Consider the following 24,858-nt stretch of genomic DNA (forward strand, 5'->3'; position numbering starts at 1 on the left):
GTAGGTAGGTACACCTCACACATAATTAAATATTGAAGTAAATTACTATTCCTTGCTCCTTTTATTCCTTTGACCTCCTGTTGATTGGCCTTTTACGACAAAAATTGAGAACTGAGTAAAAGGCACGACACATTTATTTGCTATACAGACTATGGTAGTAATTCATATAGTCAGGTGCTGACACTTTTTGAAAAATCATGTCTTCGTACATATCAGGGCAAGTACCTCAAAAATTAAATCAATGCCTTCTGCAAAAGCATAACCTTAAGTGTATTCCTACTATCATCCTGAAAGGCTAAAATAAAGCTTCCCTGCAGGACAGTCAGATGTTTCAGTTCATTTTCTTCAGGCAGTTGCAATTTCTCTTTTTATACCTTTGAACTCTACAGAAGAGAGAATACAGTTCCTATAGAAACAGACTTTGTTTCGCTACATAATGCAATCCTTTCCAGCAACAGAGGAAGGAACTGAATGAAGTCAGAGAGATAAGCATTCCAGTGAGCAGTGTCTCAAAAATCTCTTAAGTTAAAGAAAAAAAAAAGGGATTGAAGTAGTGCATCTTACCAGTCCCCCATATTATAGCTTTAAAGCAACAGACAACAGACCTTGTAAAAGAGGTCAACCATCAAATTAGTTGCCAAGTCAAAAAAAAGAGAACCTAAAACAAGACTGGAAGAGGCACCAGTACAACTGGTGTGTTCACTAAATAACTGAAGTCTGAAACTACACTGGAAGAACAGAGTAATACTGTTAAAGAGGCTCTTTCCTCAAACACACTCCAGATATATTTATTTCTGTTACTTCTCAAAAATAGATGGGGTATAATAGCAATACAATGGTTTTACTGTTTTTTCTTAGAAATGGATCATGACAACACACAAACCTGTAATAAAGAATCTGTGGAATTTGTCCTCGTGTTTGGTTTGTGCCATTACTGCTCAGACTACATGTACTAAATGTAAACGTTACACCATCTGGACACTGAACTGTGGTCATTCCTCCATCTCCATTGGCAGTCCGGCTTCCATAATTCCTCAAACGAACTGCGTATTTCACATTTTCCTTAAAAACAAGAGCCAAATATAGTACACAGTAGAAAACAAGTATATAAGTTAGGGTTCACAGTATTATGAAAGCTATTATATACGAAGATGATCAGAGGGCTGGAGCACCTCTCCTATGAAGACAGGCTGAGAGAGTTGGAGCTGTTCAGCATGAAGAAGAAAGGGCTCCAGGGAGACCTTATAGTAACCTTACAATACCTAAAGGGGCCTTATAAGAAAGATGAGGACACTTTGTAGTAGGGCCTGTAGTGATAGAAGAGGTAGCGGTTTTAAACTGAAATTGGGTAGATTCAGATTAGATATTAGAAAGAAATTTTTTGCTGTGAGGGTGGTGAGACACTGGCACAGACTGTCCAGAGAAGCTGTGGCTGCCCCATCCCTGGAATTGTTCAAAGCCAGGCTGGATGGGGCTTTGAGCAACCTGGTCTGGTGGAAGGTGTCCTGTCCATGGCAGGGGGGTTGGAACTAGGTGATCTTTAAGGCCCCTTTGAATCCAAATCATTCTATGATTCTATGATTGTATCTTAATACTGGAGAGCCTGGAAAGTCCTTCAAAGCACTCCACAAATTAAACTAAATGAAAAAGATCCAGCATTTAACAAAAGTCAAAGCTGTTCTGTGTTCTCAAAATTTGGAACATAACTTACAGAAAATATTACTAAGTACTTGAAGAGTAACCAGGTACCCAATGAAATCAGCTACCAAATTGCATGCAAAAGTTCCACATTGGAGAATGTTCTGAAATGACTAAGCAATTACAATTTACCTTATGCTATTATAAAAATTAAGATTTAATTTCTTTTTGCTGCCAGGGTTTGAACTTTTCAGTTACAGGGTTGCATTGGGACTTTATAAAGCAAACATGTAAACATCTAGTTGCAAATATGTACACAAACCAATTTACATTGAACATTCTGATTTTATTGTCTAAAGTCATATGAAACCTACAGATGCATACATCTTTTATTTACCTTCAGTGGCACAATTTTGTCAAGTCTGATTTCAGCTATGTCACTGGGAGAATCATCTGTGGTGTAAGTTCCTTTAACCAACTCTAAAGATGTCCATCTATGAGAATGAGTTGAATCTCCAGTATGATCACTCTGATTCAAAGAAACAAAGTCATCTAAATACATTTATAATGTAAATACATGACATTCATTCATGCAATTGTGCAAGTTATGTTTCCCTGCATAAATTATTATACACAGCATTACCAACAAAAAAAAAAAAAAGGCTGGAAAACCGGTTCAGGAGTCAACAGTGAAGCCTTTCTGCTAAAAAGGCAATTACTGAGCAGAGAGGTTGATTTCCCATAGCCACCTATGCTTGTCCTATACAAGAGATTAGAACAGTCAAAGTGGACAACCGGGTGTAAAAGAACAGGTTTTTCTTCATTACAAGTACACAATACAGTTTTATGCTTCTTCTAAGGGACTACAACAATACATGAAACATTTGTACCTACAGTCTGAGCATGCTGGTAGGCCACCCCTTTCTTTAAGTTTTGGTTTAAAACATTTTAACTTTGTGTCCTTTATTTCTTATTTTCCTTCACAGTCTGAAAAAAGATAACTAGTACTATTTAAAATTTAGCTCCAGGAAGTGAAAAGCCCACTATACTTGAAATATTATTTTTAATAAAGTAAGATTTCAAGACCACAGCCAAAGTAAGGACACCACTGAATATGGTATGTAGTTTGCAATACCATAAAAATCACCATCAGAAGCACAAACCCCCCTACTACCAGTGCACTGTTTTACTAGTAGCCCAGACCGTATAAGAATATTACAATATTACTTTGTAAAACATATTATAAAGAACTCTGAGGTTACTTTTGGTCAAATATGTTTTTTCAAATGCAGCACTTACATCATCAACTAATACCTCCAACTCATACTCATGAATTCCTCCTCCACCATAAACAGAAAATCCTACTACAACTACACCAGGTTTGTCAACAGAGAAACATATTGCATCAGGGGATCCATTCCCAGTATTCCAGCTTCTTCCCTGACTTGTTTTAGTGAATCGGTTTGGAGTGGATTTGACAGAATGGAGAGAGTTCAGCCCATCAACCTGTAGAAAATGAAATACAAGCACCAGAAAAAATGAATCACTAAACGCTAGACAACTCTAATAAAGCAAATTGAAGTGAATTAAATAACCAGATTTTCAACTAGGCAAATTTTAAAAGTCAACTGATGAAACACAAAAGATGGCACTACTGCAGCTTCTATTCAATATCAACTAAAAAGAAAAAATAAAATATAATTTATGGTAATTGGAAATTAACTAGGAGTAATTAGGAATCTGATTCTTATTTTTTTCAAGTATTTAAAAATATATTTTATAGGATGAATTAGCACAAAATACAGCTTAACTGTGCTTCAAGAAAAGGTGGGTATTTTTGCCTTAGGTCAATATTAAGAGAGGACATATACAGATTGTATATAATAGTAAATACATCTTTAATCAAGATGTTATCAAAGGCTTGGTTCTTTCTGTGAAAAGTCTGCTGACTGTACAGAGACAGTGACATCCCTTTAATAAAATCAAGTAAGATTCCATCATTTAATGACTTTATAGCCTCATGAAAAGGAACTTCCGTGTGTAATTATAAATCTCTGGATTTTAAGAAGTTGAAATCAGTACCACTCTCAATTTTGAATACAAAGCAAATAAACTGGAAAAAGTCTAATGATATAGACAAATATAATATGCATAATACATAATATTGAATATATAAAGGAAGATACGTGTAAGGAGTATCTTGTATATAAAGGAGGAAGACACAATGCATAAACAAAACACATTATAAATTCTGACCCATAATTAAAAGCAGATAGGATTAGAACTTGAGGCACCCATGATACCATGAAGGGAACAAAGATGCTCAGGTATGTGGCACTGGCTCTAGTGAGTACTGAACAAAATATATTTTGAGTGTATACATGCAGAGATATGCATGTAAAAAGAGAAGTACTCAAAAAATTTGCTGTTGTATAAACAATCTGCAGTATTCTGCAGTTATAATGCAGTAGCTAATTATCACCAGTACTTCCTTAGTACACCAAATACAGGCTTTTAAATTTATGTTAAATATCTGAAAGCTACCAAGAACTGAGAATTCCACCATCTGTGAAACATCTGCACACCTATCAAGTTCTTACCACAGCCTGAATCACACATTCATAATATACTTGTTCTGAAAGTCTTCTACTAATGATTTTATAGAAGCTTTACCTCAGATCCTAATGCTGATGCTGTAAGCTCACTCACAATACTAGCAAGCAACCCACAAGTATTAGAAACCAGATGTGAAGAGAAAAGTTCATTCTCTCTTCTAAGGCTGTTCCGTACTGGTAAAACAACAATGACCAACATCTTTTCCAGAACTTCCCGAAAGCTTGTCATCCCTGAAACATTTTCTTCACTCTGCATTATGAAGAGAAAAATGACAAATGATATTGCTCTTACTTTAAAAAAAAACACACGGATTTTCACATATTATAAGCACTATGTAACTAAAAAGCCTGTGACTTCTTAATAAGAAATGTCTAGAGAGTAAAAAAAAATAATTCTCAAAGCTATCATAGTATGTAGTCCTTTGTCAAAAAAAAGATTAATATTCTTAAACTTTCAGAATGAGGCGGTCTCAACCTTTTCTTATTGCATTGGAAAGATATAGGTGTCCTTTTCAGGAGAGAGCTTTTCTTACAGCCCTCTTTGCCATACTATCTATAAGCATACACTAGAATACGACACATATACAGCTACCTATGGAATTCTTCATATCATTGTCTTCCCCATTGTCTAAAAAGAAACTCAGAAGCTTTTTGGCTTTGATATTGGTAAAGAGAATCTTCTATGCAAATAGGTAAGATAAAACCAGTAGTGGGATGCTTATAAAAACAATTGTTGTTTACTGAATGAAGACTATGAAACAAATCTAGGCTTAGGGATCTGCTGTATCTTCTACCTAGCAGTGACTTCCAAAGTTTTTCAAAAACATTTATCCATACTGAAAATCATTTCCAATAAGGAAAATTAAAATCAGCTGTACTGATAGAAGTCAAAGGTTTGTCTCTCTCAACACTGCGTCTCCCAAAGACACCCAAGTAGTGAACAGACAGGGAAGACAATCAGGTCAAGCAAACTTGCACAGATACATGCACACAACTCTTTCTACCTTTAACTTTTAAAGAGGCAACTGTACCCAAGACAGAAATACTATCTTTGCATTTAATAGCTTTTGGTGATTTTCTTCTTCATTAATTTATGCAGGTACTTTCTAAGTCTGTGAAAACTTTTAATATAATAATGGCCTACGGGAATATGTTCCACAACTTAGCTGTGTATTTTATGAAGAACTTACCTTTTGCTAAAGTCTCTGGTGGCTCAAAACTTTTGGTATTGCAAGACTCAACAATTATCCTGTATTTACCTTTCATGCATGATTCATAATTTCATAAGATCCTACCTCTCGTCTTCTAAAGTGAAGAATACTATTTAGTAGTCCTATATCTTTGTTTATCATCTTTACCTTTTTAATTCCCATAAATATATTCTGGAATAACAGAACTGCAAAAATACAGCATTTGAGAGCCCTTGAATACAAAATTGTCTAGCAGCCTTTGATAGAACTAGATGAACTGGGCTTCCCCTGTCCACTGCGTGTTGAGTCCTTTAAAAACTCCAGCTTGAGACGTGACCTTTTATTACCGAAACTGTGTTGACTCTTGCTCAAAACACTGAATCTATGCACATGTTCATTCTTGTGATCATGTGGAAAAGCGAAAGACTGTTCCAGAAAACACTATGCAATGGAAGACAACTCCAAACTATATTTCTGCAGATTTAATATTCCAAACTATATAAGAATAATTTTTGCTCATTGTCTGAAAAAGAGATAATTGGAATATTTCAGACCAAAAGATGAAAACTGGACAAAACAGTAAGTTTCTGAAACAAGTGTTCTAGAAAGAAAACACTCAGGCAAATTCAGCTACATCCTTATAAAGCTAAAACTTGAACTTACATGGAGTGGTTTTTGTTGCAAAGTAAAACAAACACATTGTTAACTTTTTAGAATACATCCTAACCTGACTAAGTTTTTCCATGTGTGCAACCAAAAGAGGAAAACGATGGGCCAGAGCAGAGTCATTCTCAGTGCTGACTTGTTTAACCATTGATCGCAACAACGCCTCTCCATCATAAGCAATTGGAAAGATAGAGGTCAGTTTTACTGATGTATGGCAGAGAGCTGACATAACAGCAGCAAGAAGCCGGCTACTGGAGGTTTTGAAGTTTGCTTCTTGAATGTCCTAAAAACACAGAAAGAAATTAATAGAATTGGCACCATTCATTCAAAGTAAATGAGGGAGAAACTGCTTTTGAAAGGAAATTTCCAGTTTTATAGCAATTATAAAAATAATTTAGAGAAAGAATTTCATATATTGTTAGCTTTCCTGTGAATTTTACGTTATTTTCTCTCATGAGCTTCCATTTAGATCTTTCAAACTGGAGTAATTAAAATGAGTTGGTTGGTATGTTTTAAAATAATAAACCCATTTAAATTTAGTTTTGAAATTATGGCACCCTTGGAAGACAAAGCACTTATTATAATTGATAAATTTAATACGAATAATATATTAAAGAACTGATTCTTCCTCAAATTTTATATGCTAAATACATTTTTATGCAACACATCAAATTGTTTAGAGCTCACTGTTGTAAGCAAACGACTACACTGTTTCGATGTGGGATGCTCAATTCACAATAAGCAAGATAGAAGAAAGCTGTTGATTATAGAATAATATTGCCATCTTCTCATATACTTTGCTGGATCACAACAGTGTTGTAACATTTATTAATAAGAAATTACTCAAGTACTAATGATGACTATTAAAAACGCCACATGTATGCTCCTGAACAACATGCAGCACGAGTAATCACTATAAGGCATGGCCTCAACACTGAAGAAGCAGGTGTTGAGTTATCAGCGCCACAAATTTTCTTCAGAAAAAGCAGTAAGAGAATCTTACTGCTAAGAGAGAGAGAAGTTCCTAGGCTCTTGTTGAACTTGGACACTTTAAAAACCAAAACAAACCCCCAATATCAAAACAAACCCCAATTATTAAAAAAACCCAAACAAACCACAGCAGAATTCAAGTTGCAAACGAGGATAAATACTGCTTGGCTTCTCTTTGAGAAAAAGGGCAAGCTCAGTTCTAATATTTGCTTGTGCCATTTTAATGTACCTGGTCCAAACAATTCAGCAAGTCACAAAGACATGCCCACTGGAGAGCTGGTGTTGGATAAAATGAATGAAAGCAAGCTGTGAATGTATTATGGCATTCCTGAAGAACAGCTTCTAAAAGACTGAGAGGCTGACTTAGATATCCTTGTGGATCATTGTCCAGCTTCACCATGCAATGGTCAACACCTTCAGATAAAATTTTTCTCAGCAAGGTCCTAGTTTTTCCAATGCAATCTGCCAGTTTGCTGGTTTCTTCTACAACTGCCTTAGCCGTAGCTAGAAGGTTACACAAAGAGGAGTGTTAAATGTACAATAAACAAAACATTTTCATATTAGATGCACATTTTACATGCAAATAAACCAACAAGAATTTAGCAAAATTAATGAATCTACATTCAGAGAAGTTAATTTCAAAAGGAAAACAGTGAAAGTGGTTAAACTACATCAACAAAAACTGAACATTAGAAACTTCCAGTTTTCCAGTCTTTCATAATATACACTGAATTTTAATATGAGTGTTGTTAAACTACAGGCATGAAAAACAGAAACTGTCTTTCAAATTTAAATTGTGCTCACCACCAAAGCAACTACTATGTACAGAAATGGCAAAAAAGAATGTATAGCCCAAATGAACTTAACTGTCAAGACCAACAGAAGATTAACTTTACACACTAGTAAATAATACACACAAGTTACAGTGTAAACATGTGCTGTTGGATGCTTGGTTATACAGATAATCGCAGATATCCAGTCTCTTAACTATTCCAATAAAACCATCTGTGTAGGCCACCTTCATCTTCTAGCAAATCCTACATGCATACTTAGATGAAATATTGAATGTCCTGTGGATTATTATTTGCTGATAAATATCAAACAAGTGATTAAAAGCAATACCCGATATTGGATATATTTCACAGGTGTAGACCCTCAGCAACCTCAGGCAGCAAGTGCCCACAAAACGCAACCTTTCTAAATCCAAAAGAGTAGCAGTGTATTGGAATCCTTTAAGTCCACGCAGTTCTTCAACTCCCAGCACCAGTGTTGTCCAGCTCCAGTGAAGGATGCTCAATAAAGATTCAAAGCATTCCTATGTCAGGGTTATGAAAGACACACAAGACAGATTTTGTGTTAAAAAAAAGTGAACTTTCAGCATCAGTATAAGATGAAAAGTAAACAACATCTGTGTCCATTCTTGTTATAAAAATGTATTTATGTCTATACATACCTACCACACAACACACAAATCCCATTGTCCTTGAGAACAAAAGAGCACTGAGAATGTAGGAACACTTCACTATAATAACATGTTAAAAGCAATTTATAACACATATTATTATGTGTGTGGAAGTCTCTTAGTTATTTAAGAACTAACAACTGTTTGTATTCATCTGTAATACAGAATTTTCTGGAAATTATACGTGTTTCATCTGTGTATGAATAGTCTAATACCTACTTTTAACAGAATACATTCTTGTCATAACAGTAAAGGCTTATCAGGGCTGTCTTCACTTTGTTTTTAAACAGTTATGATCTGCAGGAGCATGGGAACTATATCACATTTACAGTACTTGAACATTCAACAGAAGCACATGATAGGACACGAGAAATCTGAGGAATTAAAAAGTTTTATTTGTCCAAAACTTTGTTCCTACTATTATTACATGTGGTTGATAGTTTCATAAAGTTGTGCCTCAGAAGGCAAACTACAAGTATTTGGTATGGAATACCTTCAAGCTGCAACAATTGAACTGATTGTTCAAAGTTAGTTACGACTAATGATTCAGAAAGTCAAAACTTTAGTCTTATCCCAGTTCACCTCTGTGGTGAGGGATAACAGCAGCAAGATAATGAAGAGGGATGATACAATGTGAAGTATTAAAAGCCACAGGAGACCATAACTTAATGCAAATATTTTTAAGCAAACATACAGTAAGAGTAACTATCAATATGTTGATAATATGATTACTAAACATGCATATTGTGTAGAAGAAACCTGAGCAGATGATCATCCTAATTATTAAGAAATACTGAAGAAATAGAGAATACATAAATGAGAGAAAGCAAACCAGTTAAGAAAACTGGACTGCAAGTGTTTGTATGGTGGCAGTAACTTCAATGTAACAATCAGCTGAGAATACTAAGAGTACTTGCTATGCAGTATAAAACATAGAATAGGATGGAACTAAAAATAAAATAATCACTGCTTGTAACATATAAGGAAGGGACTGTAGTTCAAAAACATGAAGACAGAATTGGCCTTACCTGCACGACAATACTGCTTTTCAACTTCATGCAGTATTCCTCAAAATTCGACTAACCTCCTTGTATGTGAATAACTGCAGACTCTCTTCTATTAATAGTTGCAGTTCACTGTGCCTATTAAATACTCCTTACCTCAATTTATCAAAGTTTAATTAAAAGCCATCTGATTCTCAATGTATATTGGAATGCATCCAAAAGGAAGATGAATCTCACCAACAACTAATTAATGACAGTTATTTAAAAGCCATGGAAGAGAGCATGTATTAAAGATCCCTCAAAACTCTAAAGAGCCTGCTAAAATTAATTCCTTGGCAGGGAGTAAGGGTTCTACATTCAGTACAACCAGTAAGTATGAACTCAACCCCACACCCCCAAAAAACCCCCCCAAAACTAAGTAACTCAACCTTGTAAACATATACATTTCTAGGCTCTCATCCTTAGGTCAATACCAAGCTTAGCTTAGATTTAAGTTTACATCTGAAATCTTCACAAAAAGTAAATCATTACAATGTTTTATACATCAGTGTACATAACTTCTGCTTGATAAAGCAGACACTAAAAAAATCATTAGTTATTTCCACATATACATCTCTGTTTTCTAAGTATGAATGAGCCTACAGGAAACACACAAGATTCTTGATAATACTCACCACTGAGACAGTTCTGGCAAAAGATCTCTTTAAAATATGCACAGGTTCACTCGTTTGCTGTTTTCCTTTGGATGCACTGCCATCACTTGTTGGCAGCCTGGAAGAACAAATTAAGAACTAACTTGAAATCAGCACTTTTTACTTTTAGCAGTTTTGACAGCTTGTATTATTCAAGTGGAACAAAAGTGCAAGAAAAGTTTAAGGTAATTATCCAAAAAACGTTAAATTTCAGCAGAACTTTCTCTAGTTCCTAATTGTTCTAGGCCAGTAATCAAATATCTTGAATTCTGTTCAGCTGGCAGAATTGTGACAATTGATAATAAAGTTGAGATTTAATTACATATTAAATTCTTACAAGTGTTTACTGTATTTCTTCAGATGACATTTTTAAGACTAGAAGTGTTAATCCTTAAAGAACACTAGTTTTGTGGAGATAAAACATAATGGAGGTAAAAAATACAGGCAGAACCTGTCACTGCAGCACCTTTCCTTTTGGGCTACTCATGGCTTTTCAGCCATATCCCTCCCTCAGAGGTCCCCAAGGCTTGTTTGTCTTTGGCTGCAGCCATCTCTCCACAGAAACCACCCAAGCAATTAATAGGTTATGCCAGGATTTTAATGTGAATCAGTCAAAACAAAACCTTCCTCTGGAGAGATATGGGTCTATGGACACAAAGCTTACTGGCATCAGTCAGCTGTTCTGACAAGGGACCCTGGAAAGGACGTGCTTAGAAAGGACACAGCAAGAGAACTGGTATGAAGAAATTCCAAGTTTCAGAATCAATGTGAAGGCAGAGGGGAATAATTATTTATGTATTTATACACACAATATATAACGATTAGGTCTTGCATATATCTGAGGAAATCTGAAATATATTAGCAATACAGTGAAAGGGTTCTTGCTTTTAAAAGTTACATACCATTTATCGTGAAAATAATAAATTTATGGTAACTTACTCTAAAGCACAATTCCTTGGGGTTTGTTTCTTTTTTTCCTTAAAATCACCTGTTTGACAGTGTACTGCTCCTAAACTGAGGCCTACTACACAGACTACTTCCCAACTAGTAAAAAACTGAAGTATTTTAGATGAAATTATGAGACTGTACAGAAGAAATACATTTTAGTATAATGGATTTATTGCTTTTTTCCAAGACACTAAGCATTCCCTAAATTTTTCAGATACTGATCTCCTTAGCTTAATACAATAATGATTTCATGAAACATACGCTTACTTTAACAGGGCTTCTTTTTAAAAACTTGTTAATAAATTGTTCTAAATAGAGATCAAAATATTACCTGTACAGTAACTGTGGGATCTGCCCCGCATTAACATCTGTACCATTATTTGATTTCTTGGAACTTTTAAACTGAAATACAACACTGAAAGAGAAATAATCCAATAATTATTCAAGTAATATTAGATCCCTTATGTTTTTTATTTGGCATTAAAATATATAGAAAAAAAACATGTACCCATCATCTGTAGTAATAGAGGCCTGTCCATGAGATCCACAGTCACTGCTAGGTCCTGACACTCTTGCCCAAGCTACATACCACCAGCCAGCTTGCAGGAGTACCGGTTCATCAAACATCATTGCGTACTTCTCTCTGGTAAAAGTAAATTTTAAAAAAGATGTATGTCAATTAGGTTTTAGATTAATCTTTGACGAATTACACCCTGCTTAGAAAACAGAAAATTAATGGCATTAAATTATTAATTTCAGGTATTTATTTATATTCAACATTTAAAAATATTTCATTGAAAAATAAGGTAGCAATAAAAAAAAATAATTCAGAAGTACCTACAGATGCCTAAGCCTAGCCTGATCTTGCATTTTGAAACAGATACCAAATGCCAAATAGAGTAAGGAGAGATTAAGTTAAATTAACAGAGAAACCCCAATTACATCTCAAACATAATATTGCAAGTAGAGTATTAATTATAAAGTATTAATTATATCATTTTAATTCAATTCCAGAAAATTTTTGTAAATGAGAAGAGCTTATAGGCAAATTCTTAGGAATTACACATGAATATTTCAGAAAGTAATAGAATATATAGTTAGGAGTAGTGATACATAAGAATTAAACTTAAAATAATTATTCATGGATAATTTGAATGTTAAATTATTTCATAACAGGGAATGAAAAAGCAGCTAAAACATGGCTAACTCCATCCATATGCACAATATCTTTCAAGCAGTAACTGCTTGTATTCTAATGAGCTGAAGCACAATAACCCTTCTTTTGGCTATGATAATTTTATACTGCAATAAGTTTAATGATGAGTTGTTTAATGCAAATACCCATTTGTGCTTGAAAGCGTCCTTTTGATAGAAGTATTCAAAAGAGCTGCTGCAACATTTTGTTTTGTCTTACCACAGGAATATGGGATTTGACTTTGATCTATACAACGGGAAGCGTGTGATAATTTTTCCTTCTTTTAATTTAGCAGCATAATGTTTAGGAGTTTTACTACTTTACCCAATGCACTTTGAGTGTAAGTTTTACATAACTTGCTACAAACTGCTACTGATGTAGGTCATCTCTGTTGATATTTAAAGTGAGTTTCAAAAGTGTATGAATAAAATAAAAATAAACATCAAGAAGTAGGTAGAAGTGGGTAAGGAAAACATCTTACCTAGCAGCACAATCGTATGCTAAGACATCTGTTTCAGCAAGAAGGTCTCCATCAGTCTCATGGTCTCCCCCATCTGGACCCAATTCAAACAACTGGTGGAGCAAGAAAAAAGGAAAAAAATAAGTCTTACGTGTTAGAAACCTCACAATACCACTTCTTCCTGTCTGGCATTCTGGAAACTGTCTACTACTAACCTCTCCCCTTCCCAAAAGTAATTGCTAGTTACTATCACTGACAGGCAAATTCCCATCTGGAAATCAGGATTTTGTAATATCATTAACTGTTAAAAAATAGCAGCTGACAGTGACCTCCCAGCCTTATACACAGATATATTCTTAAGTGGAGAAACTCCCTAAATCTTGCAGCAAGACAAATGCGGAGCATCTGAAGTTGGGCAGAAGACACAGGCTTTCCGTCATAGACTGAAAATGCAGTGAAGATGCACTCAGTTTCTCTGGAAAGGAACAGTTTGACTGTTTAGCAGAGCTAGTCAATAGTGTCATAAACAGTTGGTGACTAGGACAGAAGACGATAAAGAACTTTTTCAAAAGAACGTGGGTTTCTTAGTCAAAAATAATTTCTACAGTTTGACGAGTTTCAAAAAAGACCACAATACATGTGGTCTTCTGTTGAAATGTCTATTTAATACACAGTTTATCTATGTATGATAGGACTGGCAAATCTTTTCTTGGCTATAAGATAACCAGACACAACAGGAAACAAATTGAAAAAATTAGTAATACTAGAGTCCTCTCATAGTGTTACTACCTTTAGTATTTGAACATTAGTTTTGTTTGTGGTTTTTTTTTTTAGTTTCTTGGCTTTCCTTAATTATTTGCAATCCTTGATCACTGTGGTCAACTAGAATAAAGTACAACTACTTTATTTTGGATCTCCTGTTGTTTTATGCAAATGTTACTGTTAAGCACAGTCCACCCATTTCCCTAAATGAAACCTTAATATCTATTCCTCTGAAACAGAAGAAAACTCAATAAAACCCACTAAATGACAAGTAACAACAACACATTCTGAACATACACATCTAATATAAATCTCAGACAGATCCTTCCTTTACAACATCTTCAGGGGAGTTTCTGAAATCCTTATTAAATGCAGGAACAGAAGCTAATTATCTGAAAGCAGAGCTCTGTTACCACACTATGTGTTTACGTGAGCTTTTTTAGGCAAAGCGAGGTTATTTTTTTATTTATTCTAAATCAGCACATAAGCTCCAGCCCTAATCATCCTCACGTTTGGCATAAACATATGTTTGATGCCATTCACTCTCAGTTGAAGAATCCCAGCTGAGAAGCTATGAGAGCAGTCTGAGAAAGAAGTGGTACGGTCAGTGGGAAGCAATGACTCAGCTGGTACCAAAGGAATTCCAGCTACTGATAAGCATTCTTTTTCTGGTTTTGAGCAGCAGTGCCTCATGTATCCTGACACAGGACGCGATTCCAACTTGAAGCCTACAACACCAATTTTCTGCAGGTGGACCTCTGAGCTTTGTGTAAATGGGTCACAGAACAATTTGACCCACTACCATATCTGTTCAAGACACCTTTCAGATGGCATTGCATTTAGTGAAGGTAAGAATGGGCCAATTTTTGACAAGAATAGTAATTCTCAGATCTCTACTTCACCTACCTTACCTTCACCTGCTTTCTCACTGAGAATTATTTTTCTAGTTCTATTACTAATGCATTTAATCTATAGTAAACCACTCATTCATCAAGAAAAAATAAACATGGGTTTAGACGGCATTTCTAAAGTTCTGATTTTGAGTCATAATATTGTTTAAAACAAACCCAAAAAACTTACCTTTATTTTAGCAGTGTATTCACCCCTACCTCCAAAAAGACCAAGACCACCTAACAAAATATCTGTATCAGCACAGAAGCGGATTGCTTCTACTGAGTGGGCTGAATAACCCCAGCCTCCTCCATGACCTGCAAAAAAAAAACCCAACCCCAACAAAAATACAGTTAATCTATTTTAGTCTTTTATTCTGCAAGCTGGAAAAACCTGTCCTATAAAATTTTACTAGGTACATACTTTCAAATCTGTTAACAACACTGTAGTCTTCTTTAGAATAAACTTTCATTACTGCTTGAGTCTCTTCTTCTGTATTTGCAACACCCATTTTTAAGTCCTGCATAGCAGCCAAAGTATCAAGACAACCTAAAAGAAAGCAAAACCAAGAAGAATTCAAAATTTCTTACTGTTGATTATAATCAATGAAATGGAAATGAATACTAGTTTAAAAGATCAAAGCAACCTGTTTTGTCCCTAAACGACACATATGTTACCCAATATCATTATAGCTTTGATTAGGTCAAGGGTCACTGCTGTAGAATCTCAAGGGTCAGCACTGAAGATGAATTTAATTTAATTTATTAATTTTACAGAATAACCAAGAAAAGAGATTGAAACGGTTTTGCAACTTTTCCAACGGTAACTAAATTGCGAGCAACATCTTCATTTTGACTTTTTTTTTTTCCTTTTTACATTTCCCATATTACCAAAAAAGAGTTGAAGCAGTAACTGAATTATGGATAGATTTGAGAGCATTCGTAAAAGGCATTTTGTTTCATGTACATGGGTACCTGACATGCCTTATTCTGACTCAGACACAAAAAAGTGCTGTTCAAGTTAAAATTTATCACATCTCTAACACACAGTGAAGGGAGCAGGACAAGGAACTCATCATAATCAGTGAGCAAGTGAGCTAAAATAACTTCCAAATCTGTGCTTTGGGGTATTGGGTATGTTGCATGTGGTCAGTTTATACATGAACGCAGTGGGATTATTTTTTGTTTTGGTAGGCTTTTTAGACTACAAAAGGAAATCACATTATTCTTAGTGCCCCATTATACAAAACTGAAAAGAGTAAATTCTAATTTTAGATACTGCATTTACATTAAAATAAAAATAGCTTATTCAAGATTGCTTTTTTTTGGAGACTCGAGATTAATGTTAACAGTACTGACTTTATTCTGCAGACTGTCCAAAAAGATCATCTAAGGTGCTCTCTTATTTTATTATGCTAACCTCTAGTAGCAGGTTCCATCAGAACTCTAAAATCCTCTAGCATCATTAAGATAACAGAAGAAAACTATTTTGATTAAAATTAATGCATATCAGCCAGATCATAAGCGTTAAGAGCAAGGGTGAAAGATTACAAAGTAAAATTTTAACTCAAAAAATTCAGAAAGCTGTTAGATTACAATTCATTTATAATTAAGTAATGTTTCTTTATTTCACTTAAGCTTCTGACTTATCAGCTACAAGTGTATACCTAGAATGTGCAAAGCTGCATGAGATCTGGTGGTTAGAGCTTTGGAACCTGTTGGTAGAGCAAGTTCTGGACTCAAAATACTACACCGGGATTGCATGTCTGGAGCTGAGGGAAGTCTGGAATCAGCAACTACTGCATTGTAACTCCACAGTTCCCTAGCGTTTGGTCGAAACCTAGAGCAAGACAAAACAGAGTAAAAACCCAAACATTTCACCTACTAAAAAATATAACAATCTAACTGATAATTAAATTTTATGAGCTACTTAATGTATAATGTAGGTCTGCAAGTACAAACTCTTAAAATCGAACATCATTACACCGAATCCATACAAACTTTAGTAGCTTAACACACTAGCAAATGGAAAGACACAAAAACATTCTTATCATACTTGCCAAACAGTCATAATATGGGTTTAAAAATTCAGAAAATGTTGATACTTTTCAAAGCTAATAAATAGTAAAACTGGTATAAACTACTAAGAAGCATGAAGTAACTAGAAAAGTACTAGATATAATGGCAGATGTGCTCTAAAATGATAAAGATACCAAGTGAAAGTAAAAGGGTTACTCACCTTCAAATAAGAGTAAAAAGATCTTGAGAAATCCAACATAATTTGTTTGGGCTTTTTAAAATGGGTAAAACCACCTTATGAATTTTTAAGGGATTATAGAAAAGGGCAGCATAAACAAGGGAATACAAAGACTTTCTATACTACAGGTTAACATGGAGAACAAGAAAAGTAAAAAAATGTGCTCTTTGATATCACTATGTAGAAAGAAGAAACAGAAGACAAAGTAAGCACGAAAGGAATTTTCACTTAGTACACTGTTCTAAAAATCCATATGGGGCAAAGATGGCCTAACCAACAGAGAAATAGTTTTAACTAAAAATATTATAGAACACCATATGTATTCAGGATTTCAATGAGTTAGCAATGTGCAAGTTTATACACACACATACATACAACACTATTTAACCACTTGAATTTCACTACTACTCAAAAAAGTCAAAGCTGTGAAGAAAATCCTTAAGCTCTATGTAATCAAGAATGCTGTCACCCTGTACAGAGAAACTGCTCCTTCATTTAAACAGGCATGAATAAAAATGCCCAGAAATAATACTTGATATACAAAATATTTCACTACTAATAGACATATTCATTAACATGTCTCTTCTTTAGACTTTTAAAAATATTTTCTATTAAACAACGTGGGATATAACACGGAAATAAAACTGCACAGATTCCAATAATCCATTCTTCAGTTAAGTATTTAAGCTCTAGATATAATTTTACAGTCCCCAAATTTTTGCAATACAACAAAACACCTCAACCCATATTCACCCATGATAATATTTTTAACATGAGACTTTGAACTTCCTCAAACTGAATAAACATTTCAGTGTGCTACATCAAGTTGAGCGTCCTCACCTTTTCTCCCCTGAAACTCACTGCTATTCTGTGGCCACTCACAACTGCATTTTTCATAAATTGAGTCTTTCAGTGTGTTTCATCAAGCTGATAATATAACGACTGAGAGAGTTAAGGGATGTAGGTGCTACTCTTCCTTATTTCAAATCTCGGCATAATTTAAGTAAGAACTGGTACCTAGCTAAGGAGATTCAAACAATCCCAGGGATGTGCACAGTGCAGAACTACAACCATACGAGGGACTTCAGATGTCATAAGAGAGCACGCCTAGCAGATACACATGCTTCAATGTTAAGTGGCTATTAAGTTCTTGCATCTTGATTTTGGATGAAGACACCCAAAGCAGGACGCAAGTAGCCTCTGGACACAATGATCTTTTAAAGATACGATCCTACATAATACTGTCTCTTCCAGACGAACACAGACTAGCTGGTTCCCTGCTTTATTCTACCTTAAGTGATTATTCTTGTTCTAGGTCTTCAAACAGTTTAAACATCATCCATACCTTGCACTCAGATGACAGTCCAAATTTATCTCCCAAATCCTGGCTAACATAGCTTTTACATCATTATAGAAGAACTGAATGTAATGATTCTATTTTGGAACAAGTGTTTTATGATCAAAGCTTGCTCTAAGACTCCACTGAAAGCAACCACCCCAAAGACTGTGAAATAAATACAATTGTAATTTGAACGTCTATATCATCTAAATAAGCATCTTTATTTTGACCTCCCAAAATGTCCGAACTGAAAAGAATACTATTACTTCATCCATTCTAATCAAGTCTTAACCACTAATTCCTGAGAGAAGGATGAAGATTTAAGACAAAAGGTTGTGGAAGCTGGGTATGGCAAGAAAATTATTCAGTGAAGTGTTAAGTAGATGGAGGAAAGTAAGGAAAGAATAAAACCAGTAAATAAGCAGAATAGATTGGGGTACCTCAAACCATCATGAGATGTAATAAGAATGATGCAAAAAAGAAAAGAAATTAAAAAAAAAAAATCAGGGAAAAGATGATGTTTGTTTGGGGCTTACTTGAACAAATAAAAAAAATGTGAAAAAAGGTACAAAGAATACTAAGAATTGTTTCTAGGGAAATGAGCATAATCAAATCTCCAGCCTCCCAAAATATTTTTAAAAGATTTCCATACTATGAGTTTAATAGCTATAATCCACACTTGCCTCCAAATAACATCATAGACAGGATCCAGACACACACCAGAACCTTGAAGGTCTTCCTGCTCAGAATCATTGAATGTTTTGCAACTGCCATCTACTTTGTTTATCAGAAGACATTTAAAAGGAGGAGGTTCTGATATTGAAGCTGGTACCAAACCTAGATCGGGAAGCAAAAGGAGCAGAAAGACATGAAGACTCCACTCATTACGTGGCTTTTTCTATGCATGAGGCATTAATGTAGTAGGGAAGCACAGATACACTCCTATGGCAAAAAAATAAACTGTAGGAAGATTTAAGTGCGAGAACAGTTTAGACTTTTACATTCTTATTTTTAATAAAATTAATTTCTTAAGGAGCTAGTATCACCATCTGCAGTATAATTAGAAAGTCAAAATATTTTCATTCCCTCCATTGACATTTTTGACTTGTTCCTATTCTGTTTGCATGACCAAAGCTATTTTTTCTCCAATAGTTCTATAAGCATTTAAAATATTATAGAAGAGTTCTTGCCTATTATATGCCTGCTTGCAAATATCTCTGATGTAGCAAGCACATGAGAATTAATGAGAGCTTCATCAATCCGGAGAAAAGTCTGGTCTCCACTTGCTCCAATCCATGTTGCTTTGCGTCCATATTTAGAGCCTATGTTAGGCATAGGTGCTGGTTTTGCATTCCAGTAGGGCATATCCAGAATTGGTCTACCAAGCTGACCTTTCTATAGAGAGATTGTAAGAATTATTAAAGTAACAGGAAGTTGCAAAGATGAATAAATTACTTTGATAGTTTCAACATACAAAATTAGTAATCTGGAAGAGCTAGTTTACTACAAAATTACCGTCAAAAGGCAATGGCTACTCTAAGTGAAGTGTTACACATTTAAATACAAGTAACAAGTTACTGGCAGATATTTTCCTCTCTATTCAGTTAGGTTTTTGAGTGAATATTTTTTTTTTTTTACTGTAACTAACTCTCCATGATGGATAACCCTCCTTCCCATCTTCAGAACCAAATACAAAAGCATTACTTTCCTTCAATATTTAATACCTGAATAACTTCAGTGCCAAACTGCATGAATTAATGGGGGGCGGGGGTGGGAATCTACATTCAGATTCAGTCTATATCCCACTCAATTCTGAACTTATATGGACTGTAAATCTTACTGAACAAATACCTCTTAGAGGTCTCTAGGAATCAATTATCACATTAAATGAGCGAAAAAGAGCATAAAATGCTTAAGCAAACCCTTTTGCATATGCTCTTTAACATCCTGACCTGGAGATCTAGGGCCTTATCTTCTATGTACAACTAGTTACTGAGAGGTGGACCAACAGTTCTTGTGCTGTACTTAAGCATGTAGTAAGAGATGCGGCAATAAATCTGTTGAGACTCCATCTACCTCCCTGAGGCAAAGGAAATTCATTGCAGGCTAATGAAGTCAAGGTAACTTTTTATTTAAAATGGTAAGGGAGAAGAAGCACGCATGTACAGCAAATACCCTCTGTCCAGCATGTTACTCATCTTTCTACAAAACACTGTATGTAAGTAAACTAGTGAAGGCATTTTCAAGAAACATGCTTGCTTTTGAGCTAGTCTTGACTTTATGAAGTCTTCAAGAAACTTTCAAGCATTACAATATTAAAACCAGATGCACAGAACAGGTGGTTTAAATGTAGTCTAAATTTATTTTTTCTTTCAGAAAAAGAAAAAAACCCTCAGTCAACAGACAGGCTTTTAAATCCCATTTCTGAAAATTAATTTGGTTTTTCAGGGGCCAAGTTTCACTGCAAGTCAACAAAGCTTAAACTTTTATGTGTCCAAGTGCCTTTTCAAAAAAACATGGACACGAAAGCTCTTACTTAAAAAGTCTGAAAAACAACAAAATATTACCTAATCAAAGAGCCATCTTGTGGTACACTTTTAGTTCAAAACATGATTTTCCACTTTGAAAAATTTCAGTCTTCACTTTGTTTATTTTTTGTAAAAAGGCAGATTTCAGAGGTGCAGTTTCTCTTCTGTTGTGTTTGACAGTACATAGTTTTTAAACACATAAATATAGCTCAGTACCTACACTCTAGCTTTTGGCAAAAGGACATTAGTGGGAAAGCACAAACAACAAATGACTCTAGAAAGATTGCAGTAAGGGAGGTTTTGCAAAGACAAGGAAGCACAAAGGCCTAAAATCAAGATGAAGGAGAACTAAATGATGTTGAAGTGCTCATTCAGTGAATATAAGAACAGATTCCACGTGGACTCAGGAGCATATACACCATGCGGAAAGAAGAGTACCAGAGTTATGCTGTTTTATACTGAGAAATAATCTCCCCTCAAGTGTAAGCATAACTTCTGCAACTTACTGCCATTTCTATGAAAGAAAACAGAACACTTGTTTTTTCTAATGAATGCAGACAGGCAGGTAACAGAATATGCAATAGATACTTATTTGCAACCAAGGTTGCAACAGTAAGGGTTTGAGAAAACTAGTGCACCTTATAAAATAAGCCAGTTCTAAATCACCACTTTCATTAAAATATGAAAACCAACAGGAATTTCTGGCATCATAACTTTCTAACCACAACAATATTAGATGCCACATTTCTAGACATAACAGACACAAAAGACATGCAGAAGTCATGAGTAGTTCTATAAGAGCAAGTATAAGCAGTTTTGAAAGGTCTCTGAACAATACATTAGTTACTAGCTTATTCCCATAAGTAAATATTACTGTTTCCTTACTGAGAAACTTCCAAATGTGAAAACCTGGCCATCCATTAAGAGAATAGCTGTATGGTTGCTCCCAGCGGTAACTTGTGTACTAGGACCTGGTAATGCCTGCACCAATGTGGGACATCCCCTATATCAAAATAAATTAATTTTGTATCAATATATGCTTATGAAAAATTTAACACATACATTAGTAACATAAGGATTTCAGTAACTGTAAAATACATTCACAATGTTCACACACTATACGGAAGCAGACTCAAGCAACATCTCACATATAAAATTAACAGAGGTTCGAAAGACTGTACCAGATATTTAAGTTTATGCCCTCTTGTTACAGGCAACCAGATTAAGTACCCTTTCTTCAGTTAAACTCAGAAATCAGCATAGAACAAAAATGGTTAATTTAATATAATTGTAGGATTCATTAATGTGACTGTAGTTACACTAATATATATCAGTGTGTATACATGTATGCATATAAAACGTGTCACAATGAACTGCAGCAGTAAAAAACCTCCACCGTGAGGATGCTGGTTAAGCACTTAAAAACCCCTCTTTGCATTATGAAGCAACTAAAGCCTTATGTGGTTGATACCCTAATACAATTACCTGGAGCAATATTGATAAGGCCATCCTGAGATCACTGTCTAGAGAATTATTACAGAAAGAGGTCTACCCACCTCAATCAGCTTCCTAACGGAGAATAAGGCATTAAAAAACCACTCTCCATCAAAGTTCTAGACTCAACACAGAACAAACCTCTCCTAACTGTCTTCCAGAAAGACCTGAAAAAAAGTCTAATCCATGTGCCTCCCAAATATGGACAGGTGTAAGAAATTAAATTTCCCATTCCAATAAAAAATATGGAAAAAATCCAAACCAATAGCATGATCAAGAAGCAAAGAAAGAAAACTTGAAGTGATGATTTAGAATAGAAATAGCAGAAAAGATAAAAAGAACAAGTATGAGATACTAAAAAAACCCTAAAGTTTTTATCTCAATCCCAACAAAGTGAACAGGAACCTAAAAGAACTATACCAGACTTTAAACCCCATAATGAATGTCTACCTAGACTTCAAATTTATTGTGGACTTAGAAAGACTGTGAAGTTGAAGAATTTATTCCCAAATAACTCTGTTTGAGAATGTTGACCCAGAGAACAGCAGCACTATTCAAACTTACTTTTTAACACGCAATTTCAAAAGTAGGTAAATGTAAAAGAAGAACAGGTTGTCTTAGACGGGAACAAAAGTGTCAACCCACGGTTACTTAGGGATTGTTTAGCAGCTGATGTGCAAAAAGATGGGTTATATACATGTTCTGATTTTGGCTGAATTGCAGGTAAAACAGAAGTCAAGAAAGCAGGAGGAAGAAGAGGCGTCATGTATTCAGCAGGGAAAGGGTAGATGAGAAGGTGTGAACACACGTAAATGTGGAACAGAAGAATGCAGCATGAAGATAGTTTAATGACCTGAAGGAGAGGGAACACAGGTATACAGAAAGAAATTACTGCTTTGTGGCGAATGTAGCTTCCAGTAGGTGATGCTAGTGGAGATGGAGAGACTGAAGGGCAGCATAAAATTTGGTAGAGCATGCACAACATAGCATTCATAAATTTAGAAGCCTTTGTTGGTCTATAGGCACACAGGTTTGGACATCAGTAAGATTATACATAGACACACAGAGCAAAGTTCAGCTGTACCAATGATGAAATATTTTAAAAACAAGAGAAATATTACATTTGCCTCTCATTAACTTTAAGGAAGCTCAAAAAGGCACCAAAGCAGAAACAGAACATAGTTAAGAACTAATCCAAAAGCATTCCTGTTAAAGGGAAATATTGTTATTACATTTTTTTCTCTCTCTCAAAATTATGATAGCTGCAGGCATGAAATTATCAATCCTATGCTTGTAAAAAAGGTGAATGTTTCATCTCTTTGATGCATAAATGCAAGCTATTATCACCAAAACTATCTATCTTTCTGTTTTGGCAATTGAATCTGTCGGCAATGTTATCTGAATGCTGTACATGATATTCCCTTGGCAGCATCAAAGCAAAAATGGACAGGCAACTTATGTAGAGAGAGGTAATATCCCCTTAAATAGCTCTTTTATTCAGATCATCCAGCTTTTGGAATGGCCAACTACAGTGTATCAGCTAAAAATATGAAGAGGAAAAAGCTTAATACATTTAACTAAATCAAAAGATTAAAGTAAAATTACAGAAAAATAGTTTTCATTTCATAAAAGGAAGAGGGATTTGGAAAAATACAGTAAGCCAGTTTGACTGATGTAAATGGAATCTAAAACCTGTTTAAGTATTTCCCTATCCCTCTGAAGCTCAACACAGAAAAGCTCCGCATAGACACTTGAGAGTCTGAGAGATTCTTTGGACAAAGTTTTGATAACCAGGGTTTCTCCATTTGAATGGCAGAAAGCAAGAAGTATTCTTTTGGGATGGAACTGAAGGACACATTGGCCTCAAACTCACAGATTCTTTGGCTTCGGGATATGACACAGGTACCTGACACAGGCCAATCGCAAAAGACCAACCTCAACTATACAGAAAGTAACCTGAGATCCCTTGGGAAAATGTATGATTGCTGAACGAAAAGCAGCAGATACACATGCATCAGCTAACTCAGGATCCTGCAGGGGGTCCAAATGCATTTTTGGCTGGCCAATCCGAAACCCTTTTCCATCCTGAAGGATAAGCATTTCTGGAATCAGGTGTGGGCTTCCAGAGCTCGCCCTGCAGTAAGGGTTGGCACGGTCGCTGTCCATGGTCCTTGCCCAGCCCACCCGGGCTGCCGGGTCCCGCACGATGTCACTGGGGGTAGCTGACCGCGGTGCTGTACAGTCCGGGTGCCAGGGGCTGTTACTGTGTAGTGGGTAAAAGGAAACCGGTAGTAACTTCTATCAGTTGCAGGCAGAGAAGGCCAGTATGGACTTAAAAAAAAGATGGCGATTTTTAGATTTTAGACGTAACTGGAAGTTTGGTGAAAAGATGTAAACAAGAACTGCACTCCACCACTGAAGTAAAATAGGCTGGCGATGCACCTAGAAACACAACCCTATCAGAGACAATGGAACATTTTTATTTTTTTTTTCCCCTCCTAGTGATATTAATAGGATACAGCCTCTACATGTTGTCTTCAAATAGAACAGCTGACTGTCCACGGAAGGTCTGCTCAATTTTCTTCAATGTTATTGTTGAACCTTCGGAAGCAAAATCACACCAGGATTGTCTTACTTCACTTGTTCCACTTTTGGAGCTTGACTGCCAGACCAGGTCCTTGCTAACACTGTGCTGAAGTCAACAGTTTGTACAAGAAATGTAGACAAA

General features: G+C 35.3%; 1 protein-coding gene across 21 annotated transcripts in view; it reads right to left on the reverse strand.

Annotated features, from left to right (window-relative positions):
• MYCBP2 (MYC binding protein 2) overlaps positions 1-24,858 on the reverse strand; it is a 200,572-nt gene that overhangs the window by 92,639 nt on the left and 83,075 nt on the right. For 20 of the 21 annotated variants that reach the window (XM_056329559.1, XM_056329566.1, XM_056329571.1 and 17 more), the window contains 17 exons: positions 21,522-21,639; positions 19,299-19,503; positions 18,792-18,945; positions 16,180-16,352; positions 14,937-15,062; positions 14,703-14,830; positions 12,882-12,973; positions 11,714-11,848; positions 11,537-11,620; positions 10,240-10,336; positions 8,222-8,414; positions 7,329-7,603; positions 6,171-6,392; positions 4,312-4,503; positions 2,938-3,144; positions 2,036-2,167; positions 884-1,062 (listed from right to left, as the gene is read on the reverse strand). In XM_056329559.1, the coding sequence (XP_056185534.1) occupies positions 884-1,062; positions 2,036-2,167; positions 2,938-3,144; positions 4,312-4,503; positions 6,171-6,392; positions 7,329-7,603; positions 8,222-8,414; positions 10,240-10,336; positions 11,537-11,620; positions 11,714-11,848; positions 12,882-12,973; positions 14,703-14,830; positions 14,937-15,062; positions 16,180-16,352; positions 18,792-18,945; positions 19,299-19,503; positions 21,522-21,639 (2,712 nt within the window). The remainder of the gene's footprint in view (positions 1-883; positions 1,063-2,035; positions 2,168-2,937; positions 3,145-4,311; positions 4,504-6,170; positions 6,393-7,328; positions 7,604-8,221; positions 8,415-10,239; positions 10,337-11,536; positions 11,621-11,713; positions 11,849-12,881; positions 12,974-14,702; positions 14,831-14,936; positions 15,063-16,179; positions 16,353-18,791; positions 18,946-19,298; positions 19,504-21,521; positions 21,640-24,858) is intronic. The other variant, XM_056329569.1, reaches the window with a different exon arrangement.

The sequence above is a fragment of the Falco biarmicus genome, chromosome 2 (genome assembly GCF_023638135.1).
Source record: "Falco biarmicus isolate bFalBia1 chromosome 2, bFalBia1.pri, whole genome shotgun sequence".
NCBI classification, from domain to species: domain Eukaryota; kingdom Metazoa; phylum Chordata; class Aves; order Falconiformes; family Falconidae; genus Falco; species Falco biarmicus.